The sequence below is a fragment of the Onychostruthus taczanowskii genome, unplaced genomic scaffold (genome assembly GCF_017590055.1).
Source record: "Onychostruthus taczanowskii isolate IOZ18803 unplaced genomic scaffold, ASM1759005v1 scaffold12, whole genome shotgun sequence".
NCBI classification, from domain to species: Eukaryota; Metazoa; Chordata; class Aves; order Passeriformes; family Passeridae; genus Onychostruthus; species Onychostruthus taczanowskii.
This window is the reverse complement of record NW_024498351.1, coordinates 3,796,381-3,809,840: the sequence shown is the minus strand read 5'-3', so window position 1 is coordinate 3,809,840 and position 13,460 is coordinate 3,796,381. Positions and strand designations below refer to the sequence as shown.

Genomic DNA, 13,460 nt, shown 5'->3' with positions numbered 1-13,460 from the left:
CCAAAGCTGTCAAACAGCTCAAAACCAGCTCACATCAGCCACAACCTGAGGTTAATTAGGCATTGTAAAGGCTCCCAAGGAGAATACACCCAACAGAGGAAGGGGAACCAACCAGACCTTGTAGGAGGCAAAGTCAGGAGACTGGACTTGAGTAATTTCAAGACTAAGCAATCAAAGAGAGCTGAGAAAGCTGGCAGGGTTTGAGGTGAGTCATTGCTCTGTGGGTCAGCCAGCTTAGATATACAGCCCATCTCCAGGATGTGACAGCAACTTCCTGTCTCTGGGACACGCTCTTGAGGAGATCCAAAGTGCTCTGTGAGTCTCAGATGATAAGGTTACAGCAACCAGCCTCAGAAAATAGTGTTTGGTCTCTTCTGGGTTGTTGCCTCACTGGGAGCCTGAATATCACAGAATATTCTGAAGTAACCCTTAGATGAATGGAAATAATTAGAGCAGAGTATTTGGTAGTGTCTGCAGTTTTTCAGCACTGCACTATGAGTTTTGATGGAGTGGTAATGCAAAAATGGCCTATTGTGGCCTTCGGCTTTTGGGCAAAAACACCTAATTTATCACTGCAGTTCTAGAGGTGAAAAAAAATCAAACCCCAAGGTGTTTAGCTGCCATGCACTGTTTCACCTCTTCTAGATTTCTTTCTCCTTCATTAGGAGTAGATAAGTCTGCAAATTCAATTCCCAGCCTATTCGTGCCAACTTTCAGAACCATAATATTTATTTCAACTAGGTGATTTTCCTTCAGCCCCCAGCTATTGCTGTTTATTACAGTTTTGCTGGTGCCACTGGATTCAAATCACTATAAGCTGGTCTCCTATTTACAATGCCAAAGACCTTCTCTTTCACCACCTGCTGTGTCTGCACCATCTTGCCTTGCTTTCCAACACTTTAACTTCTGCTCAGGAATCAGTAGCATTCAGGGAAACTTGAGGGACACCACACTGTTTGTCTTTTGGGGGGAGGTTGCATTTTCTTTATTCTGGTTTTCAGCCACAGTAGGGTCCCAGTAGCTGCTGATGAAGGGAAGCTGAGTAGATCAGTAATAAGAGATGAGCAAAGACTAGAGGAGGAGGAGAGCTGAAAGAGACAGATAAAAATGTCTGCCAGCTCTGTGGGCTTGGGACATGAGCTATTCCCAGCCATCAGCACTGGAACTCTGCTTACCGTACCATTCAATGGCCTGACTCCCTCCTCCCCAGCCAGAGACAGAGGCAGCCTTCCTATGAATAGCTAGCCTGCTTTCCAGAGCCCTATAGAGTTATTCCTGCCCTGGGTGTGCCTCGTGTCTGCAGACGCATTTCCTAAATTCTGCTTCGTCCAATCCAAGTTTAGAAGTCCTCGCTGTGGTGCAAAGTCCTGTGAGGTGGAGATGAGATTGGCTGGATCTTGTAAGATCAGGCAGGGAGAGAGCTGTCTCTGCAGGATCCTAAGTTCTCAGGAGACGAGGCAATGCCAAGGTACCTGCAGACATTGGAGGCATTTGTATGCTCCAAACAGGGATCTCAAGTGACCCACTTGCATTTATTGTGCAACTTCAGAAGTACATGCTCCCCAGAGAGGGGTAATTTTTGCTAGCAGTTAGTTTCTGCAAGAAGAAAACTTCAAGATTCTGGTTAATTGGGTAAAAATCTTTGAATAACTCTAGCCCACAGGGAATTAAATTAAAACTTCCAAATAAAAAGGCCAGGTTACACTTGAAAAACATTTTCAAGAAATGCAAAGGCTGATGACTGAAGTAGTTCAGCTGAACTTCCCCAGTACTGTAAGCTTTTGCCTTTATCACAGACATTGCATTTGGCACTTGCTGAGGATACTGTTTTAAAGTCAGGCATCTTGTTCCTGCTGATTTTCAGATTCTCTCTATAGTGAATGCACAAAGACGGGCAGGTCCAGAAAGCAACAGATCCCATCTTTCACTGACACTAATCTTCAGATGAGACAAAATGCTTCATGGAGGGATGGACCAGCAGAGAGCCTGGATACCCAGAGAGGCTCAGCTGAAGGGTATGAACCCCTGTAAAGGAGCTTAGGATCATATTTATCAGCAAGAACTACATGCACTTGTCAGTCTGGCTTTTTGTCTCCAGCCTTCATCAGCATACAAGTGGCTTTCAGGCAAAGCTCAGCCTCTTGCACAAAGATAAGCCCTCTGAGTCCCCAAGTTTGGATACATACAAGTTCCCAAGACAACTGCTCCACCAAATAAGGTTTGCAATATTTGTAGGGCACCAAAGTTAAAATATATATTGCTTCACTATAAGTTATGCATCCAGGGCAGGTTCAAGTTCAGCCAGTTCAAGTTTATACCAGTTTTATACCTGTATGGTATAAAAAAGGCAAGCTGTCAAGGCAGCTGGGCTGATTCAGCCTGCCTGAGAAGAGCTGAGCATCCCTCTGGATTTGCAATCACATCAGTGTATCCACTGAAACAGCCCAAATTCCTTTTCATACTCTTGCCACTCCAGTGCAGCCCTTGCTGTCTCTCTCCTGCAGGAGAACATGGGGAATTTGGAGGATTTGAGGTTTCAGTCCAGGCTGTGTCTTTGTGCTCCTTTCTTCCTTCTTACAGCTTTTTTTTTTTTTTTTTTACACATAGTATCTGCAAAACCAGGTACTCCTGGGTTCAAACAAACACCAGAAGGGATGGAAAACCACCATGTTTCTCTGCAACAGCTGAAGTATAACAAAGAAAAGTTTCTTGAGGTCAAACCAGACATTTCCACAGTGCATGCTCACTAGAGGAAGGGAGGCTCTGCTCAAAAAAAAAAAAAAAAAAAAAAAAAAAAAAAAAAAAAAAAAAAAAAAAAAAAAAAGTAAGGATGTTGTTGCACCGCTTTATGCAATCTTTGGACAGACAACCAACCTTCTTTCTATTGCTATGATTTTTCCAGAACCTTGCTGATGAGAATGAATTCTATAGACTGCAGGAAGGCAAGGTCCTTGAGCAGCTTTCTGAAAAGAGCATTATATATGTTGAAAAAGCTGGGGGTATCTTTCTCTTCCTGCAGGGACTCACCCCCTCTTGGGTCCCAGTCTCTGGAGAAAAGATTTCTTTAACTTGGTACCCATCCTCACCTTAGCACTGATACAACATTTTTAACACGTACAGTGTATGTCAGGCCAAGGACTCCTCCCTTTGTTGTTCCTGTCTGCCTGTCATTTGGTTTCTGTACTGTCATCTGTCTCCTTGAGCTGTCCTTTGAGCTCTTCCTTTGCTGAAAGCCCATTCCCCTTTTCCTCTCTAAGTAGCAGCATTTGTTGTGGCTAATTCGCCTTCATTTATTCCCTCATAATTTCCCTTTCTTTGCAACTATTTTAAACGTCTCTCTTGTTGGGCATTTTTGATATTAAGAACCACAGTTTTGTAACACCCAGTCTTTCTCTACCGCACACACTGGTACCAGGCCAGGCCTGTATCTGGCCCCAAACCATCTTTGCTGTGCATGTTGGCCTGGAAGGGCAGGTGCCATGGTCTTCAGTGGGCAGAGTACACATTCCTCAGAGTGTTTGACCATGGGTGCACATGAGATCCAAAGGGAGCCATGCCAAGATAAATACCCCACCTCAGGCCTGCAGCCAGAATACTGAAGCAACTCCTCATTTCTGGACAGGAGAAGCAGTGGGGCCTCTGCCCTGGTGCACACGAGATCCAAAGGGAGCTGTGCCAAGATAAATAGCCCACCTCAGGCCTGCAGCCAGTATATTGTAGCAACTCCTCATTTCTGGACAGGAGCAGTGGGACCGCTGCCCTGGAGCACAGCCCCCCAAAGCACAGTCAAGAGCCTTAGCCAAGACTGGGACTTCCTTTGATTCTGGGGCACATTGAATGCTTTTTGCTTAATTGCCTGGGACAGACACAGGAGTTTGAGACCTATGGAAAAAAAAAAAAAAGGATCACCCATCACCCAACAGGACTTCTCAAGTCTGTCCTTTGAGGAAGTTTTATTTTCTATGACACTAGAGAAGCCAGACTGGGGCCTGGGAGTACAAGGAGCTCCCAAACAACACATCAGGCTTCAGCACACACTTAGAGATGATGCTGAGAGTTACCAAGCTGACTGTAGTTACCACGTTGATGACAAGGGAATCCATGTTTCCTTCAGCTTTCTGTCACATTAGCCGTAGCTGGCCAAGGGGCTGTTGGTGCTGGCTGGCCAGCAAGTGCAGCTATTGATCAGTGGCCACTGCAGCCAAGCCCTGCTCTGCTTTTGGTCAGCAAGGGTGCTCACTGCATCTCTCCCCATCAGCTGTTGAGTCTCATGAAACCTAAAAGGGGTGGGAAGGGACTGCTGATTTGGGAGATGGCATGAGATATGGGAAGGGGTGCCCCATGGCAGTAGCCCCTGCACAGCTCCCTGTTACATCAACCACTCCACTGATTTACAGCCCTTGCCCTTGAGCCTTGGCCCTGCAGCCTCATGTGGTGTGGACACATTGCACAACACTCTTGGCCCCTCTCCCCTTTCCTGCTGGGGCTGCCCACTGGTTGGCTGCTGGGAAGTTGAGCTGTTGCTGCAGTCTGCAGATGGAGGAGAAGATGCTCCATCCACTCATGTCTCCAGCAGGGCACTGAGGATGTGGCAGGACCAGGAAGGGTCCTTGAGGACCTATTCAAGCCTGCTGGTAGAGCAGCTCTTAAGGGAGCATGGAAAGGGAAGGAAGGGTTGAAGAAGCTCAGCCTCCCCTCAGGTAGCAAAGCAGCAGGGCTGCATCCAAGAGATGCAGGAGCCATCATGTCCTGTACCAGGATGTGCTGGGGTAGATACCCATTGAATGAGGAAGAAAAGCCAAGGGAGATGTGATGGGAGAGTGGGACCCTCCTTCCAGAGCTGTCTGTTGGGACTAGTTCTTACAACACTGCCCTAAAGAGAAGCAACGTGCAGCCTATTTCTCATGCCAGGGAACAAGCTCATCTCACCCCTCTGCAAAGCAGGAGGGGTGTGGGGAAAGCTGTGGGGAAATCGCAAAGATCACTGCCCAAGGCCGTAACACTGAGCTAAATATAGCCACTATCTTGGCTTCCCAGAGATAAGAACCTGTGTCCACAGTCTGCCACAATGCCCTGCCCAGACATCCACCTACCTTTGCTTCAGGGGCAAACACAAGCCACAGTTGTGCAACACCCTGCCCCGCTCACGGCAAACAGGGGCAGAAATGCAGCCCGAGCACCTCATGTGCATGCCGTGCCTGGCACTGCGGGCTGGCTGGGCAAAGCCCGCACAGCCCAGAGGGGAGCCAGCATCTCCCTCGGCACCTCCACGGTGCACAGCTGCCAGCAACGTGCCGGAGAAACTTGTGGTGGGCCAGAGTGACAAGTGTGAGTCAGGTCAGGGCTTCCACCAGTTTTGGGGCTCATCCCATTAAGTGCAGCACTTCCACTCAAACCTCTCTGCACCAGTGACGCTGAGCCAGGGTGAGCCAGTGGCTCTGCCTGGAGAAGGAGAGGCAGCACTGGAGGGGGTCCATGGGCCACATCCACTTTATCCCATGTCTGTCTCCTGGGGAAATCTGAACATGGGTCCCTTCATCCCTGCTGTAAACCCTGTCATTCAGCAACACATGCTAAAATCCCAGCATACCCTCAGCACATGAAATATTACTGTAAATCTGCAAAACTCCTGCAATGGGTACATCTTTCAGCTCTCTCTCCCCAGCTTTAAATGCTACCATTGGTTTTATCAAAAAAGAATTTATGAACAAAAACCATGTTTTTTTCCCCCAACAAAACCCTTTTGCCTTGCAGAGTAATAAGTTTTTTAAATGGCAGCTTACAGCAGGAAGTCTCCAGCTTTAACAATAGCTGTCTGTGTTTCCACAAGTTAATGGAAAACAAATGTTGACATTTCAGTCCTGCTTTCTGCTTTGTAAGGAAGGTGAGAGAGAGCATTGTTGCAGCTGTGCAGTTAGAGGCCAGATGTGGCACAAAAAGTATCCTCACTGCTACCATGGGGAGAAGGCAAATGCACCACCCCTACCTTCCAGCAGGCTTTACAGCCTCTGCTGCTTTCCCATGGGGGTGGCATTTGTCCACAGAGCCACTCCCCTGACAGGGAGGCCAGCTCCATGCACACTTTCCAAACTATTGAGGACACTGGGTTCTGTGCTGACATGGACTTGGGAGCAGCCCAAAGGAGCAGCAATGGGAAGTGGAGGCAGGGGGACACTTGAGAAGACCCCTTGGCCCAGCTGGCCCTGCAAACCAGTCTACGGCAGAGCATCAACTCACCTGGCAGATGTTTTCAGGATGTTGGAAACACCTTTCCAGCCCTGCACATATCCCTGGATAGGGATTCCCATGGAGCCAATCTCTTTGCCAGCCAGGCCCTGTTGCTGTTTTTTCCTCAGGGACGGAAGCCACCTCTACAAAAAAAGAGGGGTTTTTTTCCCCCACTGCACATCATAAATTTTGTCTGGAAAGCAGATTTTTGAGTATCCTCTGGAGGTTTCTACCCAGGGCCAGCACAGTTCTGGCGCTGTGGCCACAAGATAGGAGTGTGACAGCCACCCTCCTCCAAACACCCTGGGCCAGCTCAGGCAGGAGGACTGGTGCCCCAAAAAGGCTTTCCTGTCTCAAGAGCACATTCCCATGGGTATAGCTGCTTACCTGTGGCACCTGGAAAGCCTGCTCTGCTCTTCTCAGTTTTGGTCCCTCAGTTCAGGAAGGACACTGAGGTGCTGGAGCGGGTCCAGAGAAGGGCAAGGTGATGGGTCTGGAACATAAGTTCTTCGAGGAGCAGCTGAGGGAGCTGAGGGTGTTTAGTCCGGAGAAAAGAAGGCTCAGGGGAGATCTTAGTCACTGTCCACAGGTACCTGAAAGGAGCCTCTTCTCCCAGGTAACCCGTGACAGGACAAGAGCACATCGTCTTAAGCTGCAGCAGGAGAGGTTTAGGTTGGACATTAGAAGGAATTTCTTCACAGAAAAGGAGTGGTTAGACATTGGAATGGGCTGCCCAGGGACTTGGTGGAGTCACCCTCCCCGAGGTGTTTAAAGGAAACACTGGACCTGGCATTTAGTGCTATGGTTTAGTTGACATTGTGGTGTTCGGTCATAGGTTGGACTCAGTCATCTCAGAGGTTTTTTCCAGCCAAATTGATTCCGTGATTCCGGACACGCAGGGACAGCAACCTGGCGCAGGAACCGACGGACAGTGAGGGCCTGGGGGCAGCCGACGCCGGACACAGTGCTTGTCACTTTACCACAACGAGCTTGCCCTGCCGTGGGGGAGTGCCGGGGCTGCTCGGCGAGCTCCCCTCACACGGCAGCCCCCGCGCCGCCCAGGGCACTCCCCCGACGGGCGGGCTCCGCCCCTGCGCGGCCCCTCAGGACCGCCGCGGCCCCGCCCCTCGCGTGCCGGGCGCCCGCGCTCCGAGCGCGCTGATTGGCTGCCGCCCAGTGGGGCGGGGCCGGGCGCCCTTAAGAGGCCGGCGCGGGGCCCGCGCGGTGTGAGGCGGTGCTGCCGGACCGGCCCCATGCACTGCACCAGGTACGGGCGCGCCGCCCCGCCGCGACCCCCGGCGTTGACGCCGCTCTCTTCCTTCCCCGCCTGCTCGGCTTCGCAGCCTCCTCGTGTGTGCGGGAGCGGCTCTGGCGCTCCCCGCCGCAGCGGTGCCGTTCCTGCGGGAAAACGGGATCCTGCGGCTTGGCTCCTGCAGCCCCCGGCTGAGCCGGCAGCGGTAGCCCCGGGGCTGCCCCTCGGCGGGGCTCTGCTGCCGCCTCTGCCGGGTCTGGGCGGCGCGGCTTGGCTGCTGTAGCGGAGGGGGCGGGCTGTAGCGAGCGAGCCCGCCGGGCAGACGCCTGTGGGGAGCGGCTGTGCCCGCCCTGGGTCGGGGAGGAGGAGGGGGCGCGGCCGCGAACCTGGGCTCGGCAAGGGCTGCACGCCCAGCCCGGGGCCGGGGGCACTGTCCGCAGGCAGCGTGGGAGGCAGAGCCGGGGCAGCCGAAGGGCTCGATAAGGGAGGTGTAAGTAGTTCCTTGGCTCTGGCTTAATTCTCCGTCGTAGAGAAGGGAGTGGCGACAGACATCCTTCTCTGGTAAAGCTACAGGAGAAGTCCGGGGGCAGAGTCAAGTTTGCTTCACTTCTGAGGGGGACGGAAAGGAATTGGCCTCTCTACCTGCACAGGGATCCCTGCCTTGCACTTTTTGCTTCCTGGAGCTTTATTTCCTGAATAAGCTCTCAAAACTATATTCCTGCTCTCACCTCCAAAGGATCTGGAGCTTAAGACAGCCTTCCTCAGCCCCAAAGTGGAAACCTGCCTCTGGCTGGGAGCTGGGCATCAGCAGACTCTCCAATGCAGAAAAAGTTGTCTGGGATATCAAATGAACTGGCAGTTCATAAAAGCACAGGACTCATGCTCATAGTTGGTTATAAAAAACTCTTGCTATAGTTTTTAGCTTGGAAAAAAACTCCCAATTTATGCAGCTGGGCATTTTATGCCTCTTCATTCTAAAAGTGAATAACCAAGGCTTCCTAAGAAACCTGGCTTCTCAGAAGTTACAGGAATTCATTCAGCTGAATAAATTTCCCTGGGAAAATATGCAATGCAGATGAAACTGGCCCAAGTAAGAGAAGAAGCACTGGAAGCTGCATTAATTTAAAGGAGGAAATGACCTATATAAAGTGCGTACTAACAAAAACTTGGCCAAACCAGGTAGAGATGAGCAGAGTAGTGTTAGCAGACAGGTGGATCTGAGTTTTGTGCAGCTGATTGGAGGCACTGCAGAAGGAGTTGGCTGGTGGGTGTGTTGGGATGCGAGCCTTAGCGCATGTGCTCTGAATAAACAGATACCCTTGCTGAGTGGATGCTGTGAAAGCCTGCTCATAGCTGCTGTGTTGGTGTTGCAGGGTGGGGAGTTAAAGCACTGAGCTGGAGAGTGTGGCTCTTGCTTTTTCTTGGCACAGGAGCAGCAATCAAGTACTAGAGCTGGCTGTGCATGGCTTTGGCAGCCAAACTCTGCTGCATCACAAGGCCAGTGGTCACTGCTGCTGTTGCTGCCTCGTTCTTCTCTGTGTGGTGGGAGCAGCTTTCGAGCCTGGCCTGCTGCCAAGCAGGATTTTTATTAGGGGAATACTCTGTGTTTAAAGTCGGCTACAATACAGTTGACTTAAGGGGGATATGTGTGATAAATCCAGCCAGCAGTATAGCCAGAGCCAGGCCAAAGAGAGTCTGCCAAAAGCATCCATTGGAACGTCAGCGTAAGGGCAGGAGCGATGGGTGCAGAGTTCTGGGAGCTGCTAGGCTGCAGAGGCATCTCCTGGGTACATCTGGCAAAGTGCCCTTCAGAGAGATGGTGCTGCATCCCTGGAGGAAGTGGCTGGGTGCTGGAGGGGAGGCTGTAGTGGAGGGGCACGTGGCCTGTGTCTTTGGGAGAAGGACTTGCTTCCAAAGCCTCAGTGAACCTCGGTAGGTGGGTTGTGTTTGGCAGAGCCCTGTGGCTGTATGGATGTCTTCCAGGGGCTTAGCACAAACCCTGTGGAGACTTGAGGTGCAGACTCCATGCTGGATGTACAACTGGCTGATGTGCCTTCTGAGCTGATTTTAAAATGGAGCAGAGGGAATAAAGCTCCAGAGCAGTGTTGGCTAAGCCTGTGCCCTGATGCTCTGTCAGACTGTTGCCATCTTTGCAATACTGCTTGGAGGTGCTTTGGATGGAGCAGTTCTGGGGACAGTGATGAGCAAAGTGTGTACCTCAACTGAACGAGTGCTTTTTGGCTGACATCTGGGGTTTTATGAGAGGTGAAGTCAGTTATGTGTGGCAGCTTGTGGCAAACTGAGTTCCTACTCCTACAAAAGCTTGTGAAGCCCTGGGAAGAATCTCTTCTGGAGGGAGGAAAGCACAGCAGGAACACTGCTTTACATAGCACTGAAATTTGATAATCTGGGGGTTTTGTGAGCATTGGCAGGACTGAGCCACGGGCTTTGCTTTGGGTTGCAAATGCTCTGGAGCCTGCTAATGCTAGCCTAGTAGGACAGTGCCTGTGTGTGCACCTTCAAAGGGCGACTCTGTCCCTGCAGCAGTTGGAAGAGCTGTTCAAGGGCACAAGAGGCTCTGGTCCTGCCACTTCTGTAGTGTGTTTCTCACAGTGTCTGTAAATCACACCATGCAGGTGCCTGCCTTTAATTAAGAAGCAAGCTTATTTGGGATGGCTGGGGGGAAGTGTTATATCAACTGCCTGACAAAATTTGTATTAAAGTGCTTTTCTGGCATCAACTGACCCTTCTTCTCGTCTTCCAGAGTATTAGACTATTTCCCTCACAAGCAAGCAATGGCTGTGGACGTGGCAATGCAGCTGTACCTGTGCTCCTCGCCCTTGCCAAGAGAGAAGTGTGCCTGCAAAATTGCTCCGAAGCCAAGCAAGCCGCTGCGGCCCTGCATCCAGCTGAGCAGCAAGGCTGTGCTGGGTGGTGCAGAAGAGGCAGCAAACTCCTTCCCACACAGCAAGGCAAAGAAGAGGGTGTCGTTTGCAGATAGCAGAGGCTTCGCCCTGACTATGGTGAAGGTGTTCTCAGAGTTTGAAGATCCCCTAGATATTCCTTTCAACATCACAGAGCTGATAGACAACATCGTGGGTCTGACAACAGTGGAGAAGGACAGCTTTGTCCTGGATTTTGTTCAGCCCTCCGTAGACTATCTGGACTTCAGGAACCGCCTCCAGACGGACTGTGTCTGCCTGGAAAACTGTATGCTAAAGGAGAAATCTATTGTGGGAACAGTGAAGGTGAAGAACCTCGCTTTTGAAAAGACGGTGAAGATCCGGATGACGTTTGACACGTGGAAAAACTTTGTGGATCACCCGTGCCAGTATGTCAAGGATACGTACGGAGGGTCGGATCAGGACACGTTTTCCTTTGACATCAGCTTGCCCGAGGGGATTAAATCACACGAAAGAGTTGAGTTTGCCATTTCCTTTGAGTGCAATGGGAAGGTGTACTGGGACAACAACAGGGGCACAAATTACAGGATCATACGGTCAGAACTGAAGTCTGCCCAGGAAGCTGCCCGTCCCCCACAGGCTCCTGACTTTGGCAGTGCATTCGACCAGTTTGGGAGCCCTCGGTGCTCCTATGGCCTCTTTCCTGAGTGGCCCAGTTATTCAGGCTACGAGAAGCTCGGGCCCTACTATTGACCCAAGGATAAAGGCCAGGCTGACTAACTGTTGCTGCTGTGTCTGCAGGCCTTGGGGCTGGTCTGAGCACAGGTGTATGAATAGGTGGAAGAAGTATGGCTCTGTGTAGCTTAGCATAAGCCTCCCAGCAAAACCAGATGTGCACTGCTCTGCTGGCAGGGGGCTTATAGTCAGAGAAGCAAATCTGGCTCTCCGGATGATCAGAGGACCAAGGACCGCTCGTATCTTTTCAGCACTTCTTCCTCTTCACTAAAGATGCCAGTGTCCAGGGAAACACTACAGTGCTTATATTGCCTGTCAAGCCGTGTAGTGGTGGCTGTTTGTATTGCCTGCCTAGTATTAAAAGACTCTTTCAAAATATTTCCTAGTATTACATTGTTAGTGGGCTCTACTACAGCTGCAGGGTTCTCCTTGCAAAGCCAGCCTGTGCCTGTCAGGAAATAGTGTGGTTGGGAATGGAGTCCTCTCTTTGCACATATCCTTGTAGTGAGGCCCTTCCTACTGGAGGCAGAAAGCAGGTTTTGGAAGTGAAAATGCAAGGCATGTAGGTCTGGGGTGCTGTGGACGGTGGTGTCTCCTTATGGGCTTGTTTTCAGGCTGTGCCTTGGGTGTGCTTAGGGAGGAACGTGGAAGATAAGCTAGAATAGCAGTGCCATAAGTAAAAGCTAGGTTGGGAACTGACTATTTGATCAATAGCAGTTTAAAAATACTACTTGTGGCCTTTCCCCTTTTCCCTTTTTCCATTGCCAATGTGAACATAGAAGTGAGGGGGTTGCTCTCCTTGCTCTATGCCTGGAAGTGCCTTGTAGGATGTTTTGCATGTTTGTTTTTAAAAGATATTTTTGTACACAACATTCAAGTGGAAAATGCACTTTATAATTGCCATGTAATGACTCTTTTAAAAATATGGCTGTTTTTATCTGATTGTTAAAATAAAGGTGGAACAAAATGTTGGCTGTGTATCTTATTTAAGCACCCATGGGGCTGGGGAGGCAATTTGGACACGGGTCCAGCTTCCTGCAAGTGGCCACTGGGAGGGAGGAGCACACATCCACCCCGAATTCTGCTGCCCGAAACAGGAAAGAGCTGCCTATTCCTGCTGCCTTCCTGCCAACACAAATGCTTCCATTGCCTCTGCTGCAGCCCTGGGATGGGAGGAGCCCCGACCCTTTTCTCTGCTCCTAGGGTTCCCCACTAATCACTGTGTTCCCGAAGTGCTCTTCACTCTTCCCCTGCTTGCAGTGCCAGGAACAGCCTTTTCGGGTTTCTCTGCTTTTGTTTTGAGTCAAGCTCCGTTCTCTCTCTTCTCCCCTTCCCCCACCTCGGCTTGCCCTGGGATCAGTGCTTTATTCTGTCTGTGTACTGGGCTGTGATGGATGCTGGGAGAGGTGTTGTAGAAGGGGGTGTGGGCAGGTTCTTTCCTAATACCAGGATCAAGTGAAAGTTAGACCCTTCCTTATGGCCAAGTCATTGTCCCTGTTATCACTACAATAAGAAGCACTAGGAGGAAACATGCCCCTTTGCAGAAAGGGAACAGCTGGTGTAAATGGCAGCCAGAGCCAGTTTTGGCATTTGACCTGGCTTTCACCACAAAGAGTGAGCCTCGGTGATGCTCTGAAGGTGTTGTATTTCAATCAGCTACTGAGCTGGGTGGGATTTGCTGCCTACAGATAAGGCAGGATGGAAAGCTCTGGGGGAAGGGGAGGGAGATGTGTTTGTCTTGGTGTGTGTTGGTTTGAGCAGCTCTAGGCAGTGCTTCCCACCTTACTGCAGAGCCTTGCAGAGAGTGAGCTTGGCCTTTGCTCTATACAGGGATAAAACTGAGCACCTTCTGACAGTGGCTCTTTCTATAAGATTACTTTTTTAACCCCTGCGGTTCTTTTAATCAAACATACAACGCAGGGCTCTCTTTAAAAGGTAATTGGATTGTTTTTCTGGCTGCATAAAAAGAAAAAAAAAACAAACCAAAATTAAAAGGTATTTGTGTCCCTGCCTCAGGTGCTTGGGGTGGCTTGGCCAGGGTTGTTTTCACATCTGAATGCTGGCCCAAGCTCATGAATGAGAAAACTGCAGCTGGACGTTTCCAGTAACAGCTTTGTGGCTGAAAACCTCATCTGAGGACAGTTTCTCTTCAGGACATGAGGGAAGTCCAAGCCATCTAGGGTAGCTGAGGAAATGGTGCAACATTAGAAGGACCAAGAGAGCTCAGCTCTGGGGTTTCTCTCTAATTCCCAGGTGTTATATGCTAGATGATACAGACATTGCAATTGCTGCATTTATAAAGCCCTTGGTGGCAGGTGTGGTTGTGTACTTGCTGGTTAATA

General features: G+C 50.4%; 1 protein-coding gene across 3 annotated transcripts; it reads left to right on the top strand.

Moving 5' to 3' along the window:
* Positions 1 to 7,460: 7,460 nt before the first annotated feature.
* Positions 7,461 to 12,079, top strand: PPP1R3B (protein phosphatase 1 regulatory subunit 3B). 3 transcript variants are annotated; one of them, XM_041395834.1, is made up of 2 exons: positions 7,461 to 7,495; positions 10,245 to 12,079. In XM_041395834.1, the coding sequence occupies exons 1-2, from the start codon at positions 7,482 to 7,484 to the stop codon at positions 11,134 to 11,136; spliced, it is 906 nt and encodes a 301-aa protein (XP_041251768.1). In that variant the 5' UTR covers positions 7,461 to 7,481; the 3' UTR covers positions 11,137 to 12,079. The 3 variants fall into 3 exon arrangements, with proteins under 3 accessions (XP_041251768.1, XP_041251769.1, XP_041251767.1); XM_041395835.1 differs by having other exon boundaries at positions 7,465 to 7,970; XM_041395833.1 differs by lacking the exon at positions 7,461 to 7,495 and adding an exon at positions 8,986 to 9,412.
* The last annotated feature ends 1,381 nt before the right edge of the window (positions 12,080 to 13,460 follow it).

Excerpts from the sequence above, each read along its gene's own strand:
- PPP1R3B (XM_041395833.1), top strand. The coding sequence starts at position 9,297 with ATGGTGCTGCATCCCTGGAGGAAGTGGCTGGGTGCTGGAGGGGAGGCT. Across the intron at positions 9,413-10,244 it reads CAAAGCCTCAGTGAACCTCG|AGTATTAGACTATTTCCCTC; the intron begins GTAGGTGGGTTG and ends CTCGTCTTCCAG.